General features: G+C 52.0%; 1 protein-coding gene across 1 annotated transcript; it reads right to left on the bottom strand.

Annotated features, from left to right (window-relative positions):
• Positions 1 to 1037: 1037 nt before the first annotated feature.
• Positions 1038 to 18906, bottom strand: DUOX2 (dual oxidase 2). Its single transcript, XM_066328047.1, is given in 35 exon segments — positions 1038 to 1420; positions 1861 to 1989; positions 2099 to 2254; positions 2454 to 2612; positions 2755 to 2987; positions 3121 to 3274; positions 3483 to 3610; positions 3741 to 3790; positions 3908 to 4007; positions 4225 to 4455; positions 5267 to 5445; positions 6230 to 6310; positions 6761 to 6829; positions 7084 to 7263; positions 7475 to 7568; positions 8157 to 8382; positions 8794 to 8979; positions 9175 to 9377; positions 9968 to 10081; positions 10303 to 10440; positions 11162 to 11280; positions 11436 to 11602; positions 12072 to 12235; positions 12409 to 12511; positions 12892 to 12979; positions 13161 to 13257; positions 13368 to 13428; positions 13515 to 13681; positions 14215 to 14416; positions 15450 to 15637; positions 16266 to 16430; positions 17900 to 17983; positions 18693 to 18755; positions 18758 to 18872; positions 18874 to 18906. Coding segments are annotated over 35 exon segments (4749 nt in total). The 3' UTR covers positions 1038 to 1297.
• Between the last annotated feature and the right edge of the window lie 1530 nt (positions 18907 to 20436).

Genomic DNA, 20436 nt, shown 5'->3' with positions numbered 1-20436 from the left:
TTTACAGGGATGAGACATAACCCAGGGGAACTTTCTGTAGCCAGAAGAAGTGGTCAAAATACGTGCTCAGTGCATTCCCATGCTGGGAAGAACCTTGTTAAAACATGGCTGGGGATTCACTGGCCATCCCATCTCCTGTCGTGTGGGGATCCCCCCTGGCATGGCTGGAAGACCAGTGGCTACGACAGGATTCTTATTACTGGGAAATGGAAACTTGCTCTCTGTAGTCTTAGGGGGCTGTTTAGCATCCTGAGGGCTGGAGTTATTCCTACAGCTCAGCCTGGCTGGGCTCCTTGTCTGATCTGCTCCCTCATCAGGTCTTACTGGGGGCATTGACACTGCAGGGAGAGTGCTGGGGGTGGTAGGTCTGGTGGACATAATCAGTGGGGCTCTGCCTGTAATCCTCCATCCCCAGCTCCATGTATGTCACCAGTGCAGGGGAAGCTCTCTCCAACTTAGCTCATTTTCCAGTGGACTGGAGTTAATGCTCTGTGCCAGGAGCAAGGCCAGCACTATGCCACAAGTATTACAAGTCTCCAGGTGATCAAGACCCAACTACAGGAGGCAAAAAAGTGTTTTAAGACTTCAATCAGCTTTATTTGAGCTCAACCACAGCCTGCAAAAGCAGCAGTGATGCAAGGCCAGGCATTACTTAAACAAGCACATCCTGATCAAAGGACTATGACACTGCTGGAAGAGGCCAATGCAAACACAACTAAGACCCTATGCAAACCCACGGAAAGCTCAGACAGTTAACAAGCAAACACTGAAGAGTATGTGAGGAAAGCTGTTTCAAGAAGAGGGAGAGCAGGGAGCTCGCTGGCTCCTCACTCCATCTATTCATCACATGGGTCTTGGAACAAAGTGCTGTGAATTCAGGTTGTGCAGGCACCAAGCTGTTCCCCAAAGCTGATCAAAGACATTCTCTGAGTCCCCCAGCACAGCACAAGCTCTATCTTGTGCAATTAAGGTGGCAGAGCTGGGTTAAATTCAAAGAGTGTTTTTTTGGATTGAGACACACCAGCGTGACCCTGGATGTGAGGCTGCAGGGATGTGTGTATGGTAGCAAGATGCTCTGGGCTCAGGGGTTCACACTGGGGCCGTGTGAACAGTGCTGGGATGGCAAGGCTTTACTAACACACCGGTCACTGCTCTGCAGGTCTCAGTATCCCTCCTCTCAGCTGTGGATGGCTTTCACCTGGGGAGGGCGGTTGGGTGGGAGCCCAGGACCATGGCCACTAGGTGCTGGGTGGAAAAACGCAGCTGCAGCCAGAGGGTGGAACAGTGTGGGGTAGAGTCAGAAATTCTCGTAGTGATGTGCAAAGTAGGTCTGGTCCTTCTTGTTCATCTGCCGGCAAGCCTGTTCCACACTCTTCGTCAACCCAGGTGGGCCACAGCTGAACACCCCGATCTTTTGCACCTGGGGAAGGAGGGAGCCAAAGGGTCAGACTGCAGCACCAGTTCTCCCCACAGTCCAGCCCCTCTTGATCCCTTGCTCTCTGACAGCTTTGAACATGGATGCTGACTGAGCAGTCTGTCAGCCTCCAGAGGGTTTTGGGGAGGTTGTCGCATTCCCATGGAGCTGCCAGGGCCATGGATGAAAGATGGGAGCTCCCCCAGCTCTGGTCAGTGGTTGCAGCCAGGGTCCTGCAATAGCAGGGAGTGTTTGGCTGGTATTGGGGCATTGCCCAGGTCTTGCAGCTCAGCCTGGCCCCAGAGGGAAAGCAGGATTCATTCCCCCTCCGCTCTGTTCTTGGTGCAGATGCCACTGAGGTCTCCAGGACCTTGGGGAGAGGCTGGGACTAGTCCTCCACAATGGTCAGTGGGTGCACCTCCTCCTGACCCCAGCCAGACACTGACCTCAGGGTGCACCTCCTGCAGCGAGTTGAAAAAGGGTACGAAGGGAGGGCGCCCAAAGTGGGTGATGGATCGCAGCCCCGTGAACAGGCTCTTGTTCAGCACCTTCTGGAAGTGCCGCTCACAGATGTACTGAAAGAGAGATTGGTGCATGTCAGATGGCCCAGCACAGCCCAGCATGGCCCTGCACAGCCTGGCATGGCATGGCCTGCCTTCCTCCCCACTGGATGTCCAGGCTCACCAGCATGGTGGTGCGCAGATCGAACTTCTCGGCCAGCTGTGTGATGTAGATGTGCACAGAGACCAAGTCGTTCTTATCTGATTCTTCCACCTCCCGGATGATGTCCGTCAGCCACTCGAACTGCCGCTGTGTGCGCGTCACCCAGATGAAGTAGATCTGTGGCACATTGGAATGAGGCCCAGAGTGGGGCCAGCATCCTTATGAAGGTCCATGGACTCCACGGAGGATTTTACCCCCAAAGAGGCCAGCAGCAGCAGGAGGCATCTCAGAATCACAGAATCAATTAGGTTGGAAAAGACCTCTGAGATCATTGAGTCCAACCTCTCAGGGGGGCTTGTCTTTCAGATACTCTTACCTTCTTACACAGAAGCTTGGAGTTTATGGATGACTTGAAGACCAGGTCCTTGAGAATGGATGCGAAAGGTGTCACCCCGATGCCTCCTCCCACCAAAACCGACACCTCAAACTTGTTCCACTCCTGGTGGCCTTCCCCGAAGGGCCCGTCCAGGTACAGCTGGAAGGGAGTCAGCTTGTTAGCAGAAGTCTCTGCTTGCCCAGGTCTTGGAAGCCCTCAGGGCTGGAGAAGTGCCTCAGGCTTGGCACAACCCATTGCTGAGACGCTCTTGGGCTCAGATGCCCCTATGGAAAGGGCTCACCTTGGGCAGTGTGCCGAGGAGGGCCAGGCTCTTGGGAGAGTAGAGCTCCCGCAGACGGGTGGTCCAGGGCCCCACGGCGCGGATGTGCAGGCTCAGCGTGTCGTCGTGGGGGGCTGAGGTCAGTGTGAAGGGGTGGTACTCGGTGGTGCCCAGGGCCACGCAGGCGATGCGCACCCACTGCCCGGACTTGTAGTCAAAGTCCTGTGGCCGCTGGAACTGCAGGTGGGTGACACCTGTGGAGAGATGGAGGAGGGGGCTTCGTTGAGTTGGAGATGTTGAGGAGTTGACGTTCCTGCATCGCTGCAGCCCCTGATGCTCTTGTGGGGCACCTAGGCTGGTGCTGTGTGGCCAGGGATGTTGTGGTACCTGAGGGCAGCAGCTCAGCTTTCACCACACTGATCTCCACCTTCTTCCTGCTCAGGCTGTACAGCTTGTCTGCACTGTAGATGAGAGCTGGGATGATGAAGTAGACGTAGAAACGGGGCTGCTGGATCAGTGCGTAGCTGCCATGGATGATGACCTGGGCAGGGAGCAGAACCCTTTAGCAAAGTGAGTCATCACCCCAGGAATGATTTGGTGGCAGCTCAACAGCAGTGGGGAGCCAGGACTGGGGCTACCACCTCCCTTAGGAGTACCCCAAGCTATTCCATCTCATCAGCTGCACTGACTTGACCTACTGGGTTGCAGTGCATTGGCACCATCCCTCCCTTTCAGCCCAAAAGCTTTACCAGGATGTAGAGCAGCATGTAGAGGTGGTGAGTGATCCAAAAGCCCTTAAAGCTGACACGCCGGAAGTGGTGGGTGGCAAACACGTACATCACAGCAAGGACCACAAGCAGCAGCACTCCTGTCATGCCTGTGAGAGGAAGAGTTGGGAGGCCCTGTGGGGGAGAACAGGGCAGCCCCACAGGAGCTCTAACTGGACTGGGCAGAGGACTGCCCATCCTGGGCACAGCTGTGCAGGTCTGTCTGCTAGGTGTAGTCACCTGGAATAGTCTGGAAGAACCACCAGTAATACTTCTGTGGGAGTTGTGACCTAGAGAAGGACAAGACATTGCATCATGGAGTAACTAGAATGAACTAATAATTTCCATTTTCATTTCTGTCCATGCCCCGGACACCCTGTCTGGACTCTGCTTCAAATTCCACCTACCCATCATTTGTGAAGACAGTGGGGAAGAGGCAGGACAGCACACTGAGAGGTGTGACTGAGAAGATGTAGACGTTCACTACATGACCTGCAGTGTGGAGCACTGTAAGAGACAAAAAAACAGAGAAAGAAGCATCACTTGATGTGGATGGAGATGTATCAGATTCTGCTGATGTCCCCAGGCACCCAGAGATTCCTCCTCTTCTGTAGTGCAAGGCATCTGTGTCTCTGCAAGGTCTTTAAGCTTCTGCCTGGTCCTGCCATGCTGTGATGGGCTGGTCCTCTGCTTGTGGGTGGCCATCCCCCAGCAGCCCACCTACCTGAGAAAATCAGGGCTGCCATGGCAATCCAGCGGTGGAAGTCGACGGCGGCGTCGAAGGGGATGTAGTGGTTGAGGAAGGTCTCCCGCAGCACGGTGATGAGGTTGCGGCACATGGTAAGCAGGATGTAGGAGTACATGAAGGAGATGGAGGCAGCTGATCCCCGGGAGATGATGATCCCCACGAAGGTGGTCTGTGCAATTCCAGTGCTGGGGGATGCAAAGGCGTAGTCTGGAGAGAGAGAAAGCAAAGGGGTTGTCATGTGCCCAGCCCTGAGGGCCAGGACCCTTCTTGCAACAAGGGGACAGTCACCTATGTGGCTCCACCAAAAAGAGGACACCATGGATGGGTTTGTGTGGGGAAAGGGGCACTATGATCCAGAACTGCTGGATGACAGGATGTCCTTGGAGATCCAGGGAGGAGAATGTCCACTTAGGAATCTGCAGCTTGGGACTGTGGCCTCAGTTGGGGAATCCAATATAAGAGGTGTCCATAAACTGGAACAAGTCCATGGGAGACCACCAGGATGGGTGGGAGCTGGAGGACATCACAGAGCTATGTCTACATACGGGAAAGGCTGAGGGAAATGGGCTTGTTCAGGCTGGAGGAGAAGGGTCAGGGGAGCTGCCTGTCTGCAGCCATTTCATGGGTGCAACAGAGCAAGTCTTTCTCAGGGATGCACTGTCGAAGGATGCGAGGCAAGAGCACGAGTTTCATTATACAAAAATCGGGATTGAATTATTGAAATTCCTCACAGGGAGGATGGTCAAAAAACCAGCACAGGCCCAGCAAGGTGGTGGAATCACCATCCTTGGAACTCTTCACACCGTCTCTAGACAAGGCCTTCAGCAGCCTCATTCAGCTTTGGAAAAGGGTGTTCTCTGAGCAGGGCATTGGACCAGACCCTTCCAGAGATCCCTTCCAACTTCAGAGATGCTTTGGGGACCCTCAGTGCAGAGGAGGACTGATGCTGTTGCCCCAAGCTCTGCTGGGCAGTCCCCATCATGCCCCAGGCAGGCACCAGGGCTGGGTGGGCACTCACAGTAGGCTCTCTCAGCAAAGACCCCGGCGCTGATGGCAGAGAAGAGGACGACACAGACGATGTGGCGCCGGTAATTCTCAACGAAGCGCTTGAACTCCTGGATCTTCTGCTGAACCCTGTTCCTCTCGTACTTCTTCCGCTGTGCTTCTGTGTACAGATGCAGCTGGTACTGATTCACCCTGGCAAACACAGGAGTGCTGGTGTCACCACGAGGTTTCCCTGGCAAGCAATGGCTCAGGGCCCAGGTCTGGGTTTCCTCTCAAAGCACCTCTGCACATCAGTGACAGGGGTGACCTGCAGAGCACACTGTCAGAGGGTGATCTCAGGTCAGCCTGCTTTGCAATGCCTTCCAAAGCTGGTAACAAATGCACAGGCAGTGACTCACAAATGAAAATGCAAATGAGAACTGTTAAAGAAAATTTCACACTAATATTCAACTGTCAAAAATTATCCACAAAAGGGAAATTTTCTTAATTGGTGCAATTAAGGCAAACTAAGATATTCTGGCCATCAATAACAACAGCTGAACTGCTTCCTTGAAGAAATACTTGGCTGCTGCCAGAGCAGGGAGGACCAAATTCTCTCCTGCAGCTCTTATAGGCAACCCAGGTAAACCAGCAGCAGCTTAAGAAGCAGAGGAGCACAGGCAAGAACTGTCAGACAAGACCCCTCTAAAAACCACTATGCCAACCTCTGGAGTTGGCCACTTCATTTGTTTTGGGGTTTTTGTTTGTTTTGTTTGTTTGTTTTTTGGTTTTTGGTTTTTTTAGAGACACATCACCCAGACCCAGCTACAGCACTGTCCTGCCAAGATGGGACTGTTTCTGTAGCTCCTTGGCCAATGAGAGCCTCCTTGGAGCAGTGCCATTTGACTGTAGGGCTACTCAGTCTGCCATGGAGATGTGAAAAACAGCAAACAGGATGAGCCCAAGCCCCAGAAGTACAGCCAGAGAGGGGACTCACTTTCTTCCTGGTCTCTTCCTGAGTTCTTGGCCTTTTCGCTCCATCTCCAGATTTGAGTCTTTCTTCTCCTCTGAGATGGTTCTGTGGAAATAGAGCTATGTCTAGCCTAAAGCTCCATTTGCCAGAAGTGCTTGCCAAAATTTTCCCCTTTTCTCCACTTCCCATCTCAGGCTCAGCTGGGAATGTGTCCAGCTCTTTCCCACAAGCCTGCCTGCATTAACCTCAATTGCACATGGTCTGGATTCACTCCAAGATAACCTCTCTGTCTGAAAAGCAATGCAGGACTCCCATCTCCACACAGAGGATGCAACAGGGCTTTGCAGGAGGCAATTCCTCCCTTCTGGCTTTGCCTGGAGAGGAGGATGGCAGCCCCATGGCAGCACCCAGCATGCACTTCCTACCCCTTCCCTAGTGCCGGGAATTCCAACATCTGGTGGGAGCATTTGTAAGAAGGCTTGGGATGAAGGATAGGTGTGAACCAGGGCAGCAAGAGAAGGAATAGCAATAGTAACACTAAGGAATGGAGCTTACCCTTTTGGATCCTTCTTTTTTATGAAGGAGACACAGTTGTGCAGATTTTGCTTGAACACCTCAGGGACACTTTTGTGTCCTGACAAAGGAGACAAAAGGACAAACAGCCATTCAGAAGGTGCAAGACAAAGTTTAGGAATCTCCTGTGGGCAGGAAAAAACTCTGAACTGACCCAAAATGCCACACATGAAGCAGGAGCTGATGCCCCACTACTGCAGTTGAGATGGGGAGATTGATGGGCCAGGATTTGAGAGTTCCACATTGGGTGCTGCCCACTGCCTCCAGCCTTGCAGGACCTGGGGCATCCCACTGCTTGTGCCCACTGACCTTTGACACAGAGCTGGGCGAGCCGAAGCTCGTTGTCGTGGTCCCGCAGCATGTAATGGAAATTCTCCCATGTCAGCTCATCCCTGTCCTGAAATCCCGAGGCCTGGAACATGGACTCGGTCACCTGCTCGGCCTGTTCTCTTGACAGGCAGTTGTTGGAGATCTCAATGAAGGACCTGGAGCAAGGAGGCAAGATGGGAACACTGGCTGAGTCCCTCAAACAACACAGGGCAGAGTCCCAGACCAGTTTCACGGGAGAAATGGGCTCTTGGTTGCTAGTGTTGAGTCCCTGGTCTTCATAGGACCTGAAGCACAGAAACTGGGAGCTGCTTCTGAAGGCATGTCTATGAACATTGTGAAAACATTAGGAGAGAGGAGGAAGAGTACCTGACCATCCTCAGAAACTCCTCCTTGGAGAGGAACCCATTCTCATCAATGTCATACATCCTGAACATCACCTTGGACTTCTCCTCTGGAGACCCTGGTGGGGAGAGGAAGAGGCAAAGTAAGAACAAGATCCTATTTTCATCAACAAAGATGTTTTCATATGTTGTTTTTGAGTGTCTGGACCCTGCAGCAGTGAAGCCTCACCCTTCCACTTCACTTTCTCAAGTGCAAGGTGAAATACTGGGTAGACACACATTCTTTCTTGAGCATTATTTTTCAAAGTCAAAGTGTGCTTTTGCAGAGCAATGATTTTTCTGGGAGTTGTTTTGATTGAATCTGTCAATCATTCAACACCTCCACCTATGAATCCATTATTCCAGTGGTCATTTAGGGAGAATCAGATATCCGACACAGCTGCTATGATCTCTCAAGTACAGGATGCACTGTCCCTTCAGGAGAAAGGGCAGACATGTCTGTGGTGGTGGAAGACATGAGCCATCTTCCAGAAAACACAATTATGTTGTCATGCCCCATAACCCAAGCTGAAGCTGTCCTGGAAATTTTAACCTGTAGCAGTGTCTACAGGTTGATCTGCTGGATGAATCTTGTCCTCCACTCTGACAGAGCCTAGAAATGGGTCCAAGGGCAACAGATAGAGGCATTAACCAGAACCAGCTCCCACCTTTCATGAAGACCACCAAAATGTCCAGGAACTCCCGAAAGGAGATGTAGCCATTGCCATCTTTGTCAGCCAGGGAGAACATGGAATCCACAAACATGGAGTGTTCTTTGAGCCCCAGGGCTTCAGCAAACTCAGCTCTGCTCAGCTCACACATAAGAGACTCCTTTGCCTTTTGTGACGATTCAAAGCTGAGCTCCCCAGCATCAGATTTGTCGATTTCCAGCACCTGTAAGTTGTGTCCCACAAAAGAAATGCAGTAAGTGATGGCAGAGCAGAAGGCTGTTGTTTTCTTTCTGACCTATTGCACGAAGACTGGTGGCTCTCTGGCACAAAACTCATGGCAGATACCATGGAGAAAGTCCCACGCCTCTCCTACACAGTATGACATTTCACACTCCATGTGACTGACCACTTACATCACCCAATAGTCTCTTTGTTACTTTAGACACTTGTATCACTGCAAAGATCTCCCTTTGTCCTCTGCAAAGGGAAATATCCCTTGGTCCTGGAAGTACTGGCAGCTTTCTCGTGTGTGGCTTACCAGCTTTTACAGAGAGCACCAGCCCCAGTGTTCATTGCTTAATCAATATAGAAATACCTTCCCCCATGCTTCAGGGCTTGCTAAGCCTCTACACACCTGAGCAAAGAGATGCCTGAAGAAAGTCTCCAGAATTTGTTTTCTCTGCTCCTGGGTGACTGCTCGTTTCATGAGGCTCTGCTCCTTCATCTCAGACAGATGTAGGTCAAATCTGCTCTCCTTCAAGTAGTCTCTTAGCTTCCCGACAAAGATGCTCCTCTCAGCCTCCTCACTGAAGAGCAGCACCTGCAAAGGACCCACCAGCAAAGGCTGTAATCATCAGAGGCTCAGGTCCTTGTATTTGCTGGACCTGGTGGTTGTCAGGAGGCCACAAACTCCCTTCAAGGACTTACACTGCTCCCAGTGCCCCCAGCTGAGTGGTGCAGAGGACTGTAGAAGGTCCAGGGGAAGGTGTCATAACCCAGGCACCTTGGTACTTACCAGGTCATACTCCTTGGGGCTCTTCAGGAGCAAAGCTTTGTTCCCTTTGTTGTTGGAGAGGATCACCTCCACTCTTTGGTGGGCTTTCAGGTTGATGCTCCGGAGCACAGACCCTCTGCTATCCAGCACTTTGAGCACTTTGTCAGCTTGGAGCTGAATGTAGACGGGAGAGTTGTCTGTCTTGGGCCCATGCCACTCCATGGCTGGTGGGAGAGAGCACAGGACTCAGCTGGAAAGGTTCCTACTCATCTCAGAGTCCCCCTCACCAAGAGGTAGTTTGGGAGTGATTTCATGACCAGCCATATCTTAAAGGAATAAAGATGGTCTCCTAACTGCAGAGGCCAAGCACATGGACACAGGAGGAGTACAGACTGTGGAGCAGGGAGGCAGGATTTTTCCAGTGTGCAGAGCAAGGAGGTACTTTCCCTGTCCTGGAGTATTGGTGCAATTGCTCTGCACAGGTTTCCTTCAGGCAAGGTGTGATCTCGGGAGGATTGGAATTACAGGGGCATAGTATGACTCAGGTTGGAAGGGTATCTTGCCCAGCCTCCTGCCCAAAGTAGCACCAACCAGGTCAGTCTGCTCAATGCTTTATCTGGTCAGATCTTGGATAGGATGGGCTACCGAGTTCTCTGGGTTCCCTGTTCCACTGCTTGACTATGCTCCTGGGGAAACAGTGCCTACCTACATCCCATCTGGGTATAAGCCCCAGGCCCAGCCCTGCCTCAGTGTGTGCCCTGACTGCAGCAGCACCAGCAGGTGACATGTAGCAGGGTTGGTAGTGGCACCTTACCATGTATGGACTCGCCGGACACCTCCCTGCGCACACTGCTGCCCTGCTTCCTCTGCAGCTTCTTGAAATCTCTCTTGCGGAAAGCAGCAACAACCCAGGCAACAAACAGAGTCACTGGGGACACACAGGAGGAGGAGGCATGAGAGATCACAAAGCTCCTTTCCCCTTTTGGCTCCCTCCTGGTGCCCAAGGACCCTACCAGCTCAAGCACCTCAGCAGTGACCAGGACTCAGCAGCTCCTGCTGGGAGGTGCTTTGTCCATGGGCGCTCAGCCCCTTTCTCTGGTGGAGAGGTGGAAGAGAAGAGTGACAGGAAGAAGAAACAGAGTGACAAACCCAGGGGCAGACAGCAGAGGACAACGATGATGATCCCGAAGCCTGCGCCACTGCCTGCAAAGTAGTCCAGCACCATCATGGGCGTGCAGCTGGCCAGTTGTTGAGCTGTCAGCTGCTGGGGCTGGGGGCATGGGTCCCCTGCAAGGGGGAAACAGGCTGTGAGTGCCATTGACCTTGTAACCAGCTCACCTGCATCACCCCCAGGACCCTCTCATTAAGACGTTGATGAGGTTGATGGCTGAGTAACCCAGCACTGCAAACTGGGATGCTTGACTTAAACTCCAGATCTTGGGGGCAGCCCTTGGGTTTGGGTTCAACCTTTGCCTGCCAGAGCAAAGCAAGCACAAAACCGGACTCAAGTGCTCTGGAGGTTTGGCATCATCACCTCTCCTGCTGAGATGGGCTGACCAAGAGGCACCCCTGGTCCACAGCAAACTGGGGCTCTGAGCCTCCACTCATCTGGATGCTGCAAATCCAGAGAGACTTCCTGGTGTGATAACAAGGAACACACACCAAGGGACCAGAAACACCTTGCAAGGTCTGTTACCCAAATGAAATACTTACAGTAAATGGGAAGAGTGTGGCAAGATTCCAAGAGGAAAAGGCAATTTGCCAACCAGTAATATGCATTTTCCCCTTGGGATCATGCCTGCACTTCAGACCTCTTTCAACAACCCTTTCATTTTGTGCCCATTTTGCTGGCTTAGGATCATAGCAGGTGTGAGGCTTGAGAAACTCCAAACCTGATGTGTTCCCTGTGTCATTTACCCACCAGCTGTGTCACTTGGATGACTGTTTTCCTTGCTGCCTTGCTGAGACCATTCCCTCCCTGTGCCCTCCCATGGCACACCGCACTCACCCTCTCTCCAAACGAACACGTGGGGCTGGAGGTCTGTGGATTTGGCAGAGGTGACGGAAGTCAGGACGCTGTGAAAGGTGGTGTTACGGATCTCCCTGATTTCCTCCTCTGTGAACAGCCTGAGGAAAAGGATGTGGAGACAAATGGTTGCCCCAGGTGTCACTGGCCAGCAACAGGAGGGAGCTGAGGAAACTGGAGCTTTTTCCTCCAGCCCCAGTTTTCATGTGTTACTGGGGTTTGCAGAGCAGCTGCCAGACAGCGACAAGGCCATTACCCATTCTCGGTGTTTTCAAACCAAAACCTGTCGCCGTCACGCAGGCGCACAAACTGTTCCAGGATGATGGCAGAGAAGAGGGAGCCATCAGCCTCCAGCATGCCTCCAGGGAGCATCTCCAGCCCAGCCACGTTGTTGGCATACAGGGCAGTGACCTTCTGCAGGACCTGGTGAGAAACCCCCACCACACATCTGTGAGCACAGGGAATTCTGCCAGGGCACCGGAAAGTGTTGGCAAGCCTCAGGAGGTGTAAGGAATGTGCATTTCTCAGGCATCACACACTTCTGTAGGCTGGGAGGATGCTGAGCCTCACAGAGCCTCGAGCTCATGGCTTGAACTTGAGCAACTGAGCATCACTCCCAGAGCATCTCAGCTCTAGGAGGAGCAGAGTGCCCATTGGCATGGGAGTGTAGCACTGGGGCAGGAAGGTTTATTCATGCCATGTAATTACAGAGTTACCCCAATGCAGGAATGAAAACTACCCAGTTATCCCCCTGCAGGCATGAAAATCAGCCAGGCCATGACATGCACTGATGTCCCTCTTCCTATGAAGCCGCAGAATTCAGTTCCTGCCTGGAATGCCTCATCATCCTTTGGCCCACATACATTCCTTTTCCAGACTGGTTCCTTGTTACCTGTGGCTCCAGGTGTGGGGCAAGGTGTGACCAGTTTTGGAGAGGTTTCAACCCAAAACGCTGCCGGGCTTGGTTATAGGTTGGCAGGCCCAAGTCTCGCCCGCGCTGAACCCAGCTGGCCACGTAGTCAGTGCGGGAGTACTTCAGGGGCCCGTACCAGTAATCTGTGGGGGGACATGATTAATGTGGCTCTCTGCACCTCCGTTAAAAAGGAGCTGAAGTTGGAGCATGTCGTTGGGTGCTGATGGAGGAGGCAGTGGGACCTGCCTCCCCACCTCGCCCTCAGCACAGCCTCAGGCATGGGGGTCCCCTGCCAAGGCACAGCTGCACTACAGACCTTGGAGATCTTCCACCATAATGTTGTCCTCCCGCTCTGCTATCTGTGAGCTCATCCCCAGCAGGAGGCTGTCCACATCTTCTGCCTGCAGGAGCCCGGGGCTCTGAGAGGCATGGGAAGAGCAAATGATTCCTCTTGCACGAGGGAGGACAGAAAGTAGTTCCACAACCCTGAACTGGTGCCCCCAGAGGTGCAGACTCATGGCATAGGGGGATTGGAGACCTCTTCCAGGTTCATTTTCTTCACATCAGGTCAGCCTTGAGGTCTAAGCCTGACACAACTGAAGGCTGGGGATACTGGATGGGGAGGATCTCTCACCCCTTGTCTGGCTGTCATGCACTGCACCGAATTTCCCTTACAGACCAAAATTTCCCTTACAGACCCCAATTTCCCTTATGGAGTGCACCATAACACAGAGCAAGGGATGAAGCCCCCTGGCCAGCCTGCCACATCCTCAGGACCCCTGTGCTCCCTCCTCTGTACCTCTCTGCTCCAGTAGCTGTTGCAGAGCCGCATTGCTGGGAACGTGCCACTGGAGACAGACACGTTCTGGAACTGGCACTGGGTGTCTCTGGAACAAGAGAGAAGGATTGGACACACAGCCCTGAGCCAGGGCTGCCTGGACCTGTCAGGGCTTGGCTGTCTCAGCTGAGGGCAGGACATAGGAAAGGGACAGATACCACCCCAACAAAGACCATTCCCAGTCACCGACCTGGCTGGGACATCCCCAAGTCCCTCCAGGCTGCTCCTACCTCTTGTAAACACCTGGAGGCACCATGGTGGCCAGGAATTGCCCAGCAGCTGCCACAAACTCTGGAGAGAGGCTGGGGTCCAGGTGCTGCTGGTAACCTGTGGAGCAGTAGCCATGCTGGAGGGAAAAGGGGCCAAGCTCCCTCTCCCTCCCCATCCACCAGTCCCCTGGTTCCCCTACCCCTGTTTCCAACACTCCATTGCCTCACCTTGGTACTCTGGGACCTGTTTGCCCAGCAGGGTCGGCAGCCACTCATACAGAACAATGCTCTAGGGAACAGGGAAGCTGTGTCAGGGCCAGAACCATGCAAGATGTTGGTGGGTCCCAGCAGAGCCGGGGGGGTCCCGTCCCTCACCTGGAAAGTGGCAATGACCCTCTTGCGAGTGTGCTGGAAGAGATCCTCATCAGACCAGGCAGGATGCTGCTGGGCCAATGCTGTGGCCAGGTGGTTGTGGTACCGAAACCAGGCGATGCTCTCAGCCTGCAGGAAGGGGTTCTCATTCCCCCAGGCACTCCCCAGGTCTGCAAGAGCCACCAGCACCATCAGTGGAGGAATGTCACCTCTGGGTCTAGCTTTGCCCATGGCTGGAGGAGCACACCCAGCCCTGGGGATCCAGCCCAGTGTCCCCTTGTCCCCTTGCCCTTCCTTCCTCCCCAGGCAGACCAGCAACCTGGGCAAGTGAGAAGCAGTACCAGGCCCCCAGCACGGACCAAACGCTGGGCAGGTGAGGAATTCAAAGCAAGCTGGGTGGGTTTGTAGCAGCAGCAGCCCTTTTCCCCAGAGGAGTCCACCTGGATCTCAAAGCTGGTCTCTGACAGTGCTGCCTGGGCATGTGGCCTCTGGAGTTTCTGGTGTGTCCCTGCTGGGGCCCAACTCTTCCTCCCCCTTGGGAAACTGCCTGCCCTCCCACAGCCCTCCTGACCCATATGTCCTGCCTCCCTGCATCTTCTGCTCTTTCCCCTTTCCTGGGGTCCACTCTGGGCTCAGCTCCAGGGACCTCCTGCTCCCCCTGCTCCCAGTCAGGGATGAAAAGCTGTTGGAATGCCACCATTACCGTAGATCCCTTGGGGACCAGCCTGTCCTGTGGATGGATCCAGTGCCTTCCACATGGGAACCCTCCCATCCGTCTGCCTCGGGAGGCTCCTGTTGGGCCCTGCTGCCAGCTGTCCCCCCTGGAAGCTCCTCAGGGCATCGCTCCAGGAGTGTGAGTGGCCATAGATGGAGCTACCATCCAGCCAGCCTGTCATCTCGTTGGTCTAGGGCAGGCACAGGGAAGAGTCATTAACAGGTGCCAGGATTCACTGGAAAGGTGTAAAAAAGGGGGTCTGGAAAGCCTGAGTCAGTCCCTTTTGTTCTTGCAAAGCAGTCTGTTTTAACCCTATTTTAACAAGAGCTCTCAGGAAACAAATAAATACACAGACCATGTCTGTGCAAACTTCAGGAGTTAGTGCCAGGTAGAGGAAAAGATCAGATACAGGGTTTTCAAAAGTACTTTTGGGGTTGTTTTTTCCCCAGTTATTTTGCCTATGCCCAGAAGAAGACATCTGTGAGTTCCTATGTAGGCTGGAAGGGGACTAAACCCATCTCTGGGGAAACTGGGAACATCAGAGCTGTCCCCTCTGATCTCGTAGCAGGAAGTCCCACTGTTCCTGGCAGCATGTTGAGTATCCCCCTTGCCAAATGTTTGCATGGAAACATACTTTTATTCTGAAAACATTGGAGTTTCCAATTTTTTAAGCTTTTAAATGTTGATCAAAACATGACCTGCCAAACTGGTCTCTTCAAGGTTTGTCACATGAAAGGTTCAGGGGGTATTTCATTTGGATGCTTTTGGCTGGGAAGATCTCCAGCAGGAAAGAAATCTGGGGAACACAAGCAGAACAGCAAAATCCAGAGAAACTGGGGGGAAACCGGGATTTATTTTCTAAAATGACTGAAATTCAGGGAAGCACTGCAACTTCATGGCAGTGGCAGCTCAGCTTTGTGATTCATTATTAAAGATAGGACCTTAGGTGCCTAAAACAATGTGCGCTAATTAACTGACCTAATTACCTTTTCTTTGTCCAGTATTCTTTGACCTTAGGCAATCACTAGTGTTACTCAATGTGAAACCTGGAAGTTGCCTTTGGGTTCATTTCATTGGTTCAAACACTTGAGGGATGTATATTTTTAAGGACATAGTAGTGCTCTCATTTTATTTTTGCGAATTATCTTGGCTGCTACAGACCCTGATGGTGGGTGAAGAAGAATTTAGGATGAAAGGCAAAGAGCAGAGGGAACCACACCCACCTGTTCCCGAGGGTTGTTGGGGCTCTGCCCCGTCTCTGCTGCCCAGCGGATGCGCTGGAAGGGCAGGACCACATCTCCAGTGCCAGCAGGGTCAAACACTGGGTCTCCAGGTGGGATGTGGATGTTGAGGAACTCAGCAGGGCAGCCAGGTTTCTCTGTGTCCAGGATGTCCGAGAGCACATGGAAACCTGACAGACATCAAAGCATGGTCAGCAGGCTGCCAGGACTGCTGCCAGCACCTGGAGCAGGAGACCAGGGAGGGCAGGTGTAGGTAGACTAAGGGACCACCAAGGAAGGGTGACCCAGGTCAGACTGAACAGGGCTTGAAGAAACCTGGCCTAGTGGAACAAGACGACCATTGAGGTTCCTTTCAAGCCAAACATTCTGGGATGCTATGATTTCCCAGAGACAGACATCTCCAGGCCTGGAGACCTAAGACCCCACTGAGCTCCTGGGAGACAGAAAAAACTGCTCCAACTTGCAGCAGGGCAGCCCAGCACAGCTCCTATTGGATCTGTCTGGCATTTTTGCCATGGGGCACCTCCACTGCTAAAAGAAAAGAGGAAGTTCCCAACTGACAATTCAGCACTTGGGTCAACAGGCACAGGTCAGCAATAATCCACATGAACTCTTCTAGCTGGACAGTGCTGTGGCAAAGTCATACCCAAAGCTTTGTGGGTTTGATACCCACATGTGGGTCTGCTGTGGAGGGCTGGGTGAGGAGCACTCCGATGCATGGCCTTGGGTGTGCAAGAAACAACCGTTTTTCCACCCAAACCACCTTTTTTCCAGTGGGTGTAGCGCCCCAGGTCTTACCAAAGAAGACAGCCAGCACGGTTGTGTTCCTGTGGGAGGGCAGCCCCGAGGGTCCCCGAGCTATGGCATTGCTCAGCTGGCGGGCATTGGGCACATGGGGCTCCTGCAGAGCCTGGTACACACCATCTGCATAGTTGGCTGGCAGGAGACGCAGCAGCCTGGCTCCTGCAGCACCAAAAAACACATGGAATGGGTTCACAGCCACAGCAGGATACATGGATGTGCGTTCAGGTCCCAGAAGACAGTGAGAGGATAGCACAGGTTCTTAGAGCGGCCAAGAACACGCAAATTTTGGTGTCATCGCCCGAAACTTCTTCCAACACTGGGATCAGTACTCTTAAAACCAAGAGGGATCTTCCATCCCCCATCTTCCTCTCTTCCAGTTGTCCTTCTCTTGTCTGTGTGCATCCCTGTTGCCCCCTGGAGGTCTGGGGTGGTGCTCCAGTGGGTAACAGGAGCTATCCCACGTTGACTGTGCAATCCTACAAAGTGTGGTGATTGCCAGCACCGTAGGGAACGGGAGAGGGAGCAGCCAGAGAGGCAGTGAGACAAGTGTGAATATGGAAGAGAAACACCCTGATTTTGCAGGCACTGCTGGTCCCAAAACTGAAAAGCCCAGAGGCAGGAGGTCATTTCTCACTGATTTGGAAAGGCTTGTCGGCAGTGTGGTGGGCTCCTTTCACTGGAGCACCCCAAAACTGGGGGAAATCCCGAATTCCTGCCTTACTTTGTGGCTTAGTTTCCATATGTTGGTTTCCAAAAGTTAAGGTCTCATCTATCTGCTCTAGAAGAGGAAGACCTGGTCTGCCAGGGCTGGTTTTTACTGCCAGGCTTTGATGTTACCAAAGGGCTGGTGGCACACATGTGATATAGATGAGCCCTTTGGACTCAGAGGAAGCTGTACAACCACCACTGCACCTTGTGCCAGTCTATCACCAGAGCAGTAACCAACCTGGGCTGCCAGAAATGAGGATTCAGAATCTTCAAAGTTTTAGATAAGATCCTGCCTGATCTGTCCTGGTCCCTGGTCAGGGACATCTAGAGCTGAGCCTATGGGCTGACTGTAGGCACGAGGAAATAGTTCACCAATGGCACTGGGAAATCCCGAATGCCTCTTCCAGTACCAACCAGGACACGGTACCACTCTCTGCAGGGCAGAAAATCAATAAGTTCAGCATGCCTGGACCATGAACTCCTCTGCCTTGTGTTGAATCCTGGCATGTTGATTTTGCCTAAAGGTGTTTTTTTTTGCAGTTCTGTGATCCCTGACCATCACAGAAACACCCATGACAACAGCTGGGTCCTCCCTGCCTTTGATATTCTGAGTCATCTCAGAAAGGCACAGCTTTGCTCTGGGACTGATCCAACACCAGCAAGACCTGCAGATTGTGCCTGGGCCACAGCAAAATGTGGCAATGCCCAGCCATGGACTGTCTGGCCCCTCCATAGTGCTCCAACAGGGCTCTCAGGTGCATCTAGGGAACACTGAGGGCCGAGGGAGGTGGCATTGTCTGCTGACCTGCCTGGTCCAGGCTCAGGTCAGAAAGGTTTCTGTCTCAGCCACAAAGCAAGCCAGATGCCCTAGGGGCAGCTCACCTGAGCCCATCCCACCATTCCCATCCCAGATCACTCACCCACGGAGCCGTGGCTGTGGTGCAGCAGGTTGTTGTACCAGCCATCATAACGCTGGACCTCCCAGGAGATGCTCTCCTGAGCTCCTGGAAGAGACAAGACCCACTTCATGAGCAGCAAGAAAAAAAGCAGGAAGCAAACATTACCACTAGAGAATTATACTTATATTGTGATCTCTTCCCATATTCTTTCTGAAGCTTCCCAAATATGCATTTTTTTAGACAAGTTTTGCACTCCTTTTGAGGGACAATAGCTAAAATTGGAAATTCATGCTTGTGATCCTGATGTCCCTAGATCAGTTTGTGGCCACCACCAGTCTAATCCCAAAAGACATTCTTTTTCTCCTTCTCTCTCACTGGATCAGAAACCTCTTCTTACTTCTGACTCCTACAATATCCATGTGAGTCAAGGAAAGACTTGGTACTTTTGCACAACATCAATATCAGCCTTATTTCCTTCATGTCAATTTTTATTACTTTTACTTTTTATTTTGCTAATAGTAGCAAAGACTTTCAGTTCCAGCTTACAAGCTGTGTACTCATATCAGCTGCCATAGGGCAGTCTCTCAACCTGCCCTTCGCTCCATTTTTTTCTTATTTCCTCACAAACTTCATCATAGAATCATAGAATTTGTGTTGGAATGAAACATCACCTGGTTCCATTCACCCTGCCATGGGCAGAAACACCTTCCACTAGATCAGGATATGATGTCCTGTGAGTCAGAGGAAATTCCCTTGAGGGGCATCAACCACCCAGGATCTCCCCTTGGTTTCTATTCCCCAAAATCACACTTACTCCCCAAGGTCCATGCTCCAACCAGAACCACAACCAAACTCAACATCATTGCTGCATCAGCCGCTGGGTGTTTGGAGGCAGTGACCTGAAAATGGAGAGGAGAGGGAGGGAGCTGGAGGAGAGCTGTTCCTGGAGGCTGGAATCATGGAAAGACGGAAACCTCAGCTCCTTTTTGTGGTGTTTCTCCTGCTGGGTAAAACCTCACTGCTGCCATCATCCACCAGCAGTGTCTCCTGATTCGGGCTCTGGGAAGTTGGCAGGAGTCCTGTGAGACGCCATCACCTTGGTAAAGTCCTGTCAGGATGTGTCAGCTGACCTGAGAACACCTTTCTGCTGGAGCAGGACCAGTGGTCCTGCCTTGGAGTATCCCAGTTGCAAACTCAGCTCATCATCTACCTGTGTCTGCTCTGTTACAGAAAGCCCTTCACTGCACAAACAGGCACATTGCAGCTGGGAATTTTTCCTGCATTGCCCCATCCAAGCAAACCCAGCTATGAACATGATGGAAAAGCCTTAGCACACAGTCAGACATCCCAAAGTGTGTGAGTACTGCAGACAAGACAACTTGATCCTCTCTGATCTAACCTGATGGCTATCCCTCCTGACCAGCCTTTCTCATGATGCTTTACCACCTCCCTTTCCACAAAAGCCCTGGATCCAGAGCAGATTTCATCTCTGGGAGCTGAACATTTAAAATCCCAGGCAACACCTGGCAGAAGAGACAGATTCCCAGTTCTGAACTGCGAAGTGATTTAGAGTCACAAATGTGACAATTCCACCTACCACTGGCTTTCCATGCACAGAAATGCCAAATCTGAATTTAACTCCAAGACAAGGTTTTCCACTAAACATGGCTCTTTGTCCCTGTTTCACTGTGTCCAAAGATCAGCACTATTTCAGAAGAGCTGTGCTGCCAAGAGACACAGGTTTCACTTTTCCTACAACGCTCTGTCACATCCAAATTAACGTTTTCAATTTTTTTTCATTATTTTAATTAAAACTTAAACAAAACCTGGTTTTGGAAAGGCTTTCACACTACCAGCAGCTCTGTAGGTTTTATTTTTGATTTCCTGAGAGCTGCAGTGGGGATTTTTCACCTATAATTCCCAGTGATACAAACTGCAAAACATAAGTTCATGTTGCACTGCCTGCTTGGAAAACAAAGTGGTCTGAGACTTAAATATTATCATTTGCACTCATATTAATTATATTCATCAATTTAAACACTCATCACCAGGCTGTGAGCAGAATATGTAACTCATGGTCAGTCCTTCAGCCAGAGATTCCTGTACTTTTGGTCTTTTGCATTAGAAAATAAGTTGTGTCTCAAGAAGTGACATTTCCACACTCCTTGACCATCACAACAGCTCTTCCATCCAACATCCTTTCCACCCCATGGCCCAGTGCTGAGCGTGGTCTGGTGGATGTGAGATTTACATTGTGCAGCTGGTGGGAACTAGAGGCTCTGTGAGCCCCATTCTGTACAAAGAACATGAAAGTTTGGCTAATGGTGACACATGGAGATGTCTGTGATCTCTGGCAGGACTGGCAGAGTGCTGTCACCATGACCACATGGGACTGGGACTCTCCTGCCTGAAAGATCTCCCTGTTGAAGCAGCCCCTTCCCTGAGCATCAGCAGCAGCTGCTGCTGACTTGTGGGGAGAGGTCCACACAGCCTCCTGTGCTGGAGAAAGCACGACACAGCTGGAGACCCCAGAGACACAGCTGGAGACCCCAGAGACA

This window comes from Sylvia atricapilla, chromosome 13 (genome assembly GCF_009819655.1).
Source record: "Sylvia atricapilla isolate bSylAtr1 chromosome 13, bSylAtr1.pri, whole genome shotgun sequence".
NCBI classification, from domain to species: Eukaryota; Metazoa; Chordata; class Aves; order Passeriformes; family Sylviidae; genus Sylvia; species Sylvia atricapilla.
This window is presented reverse-complemented; position numbering and strand designations above follow the sequence as displayed.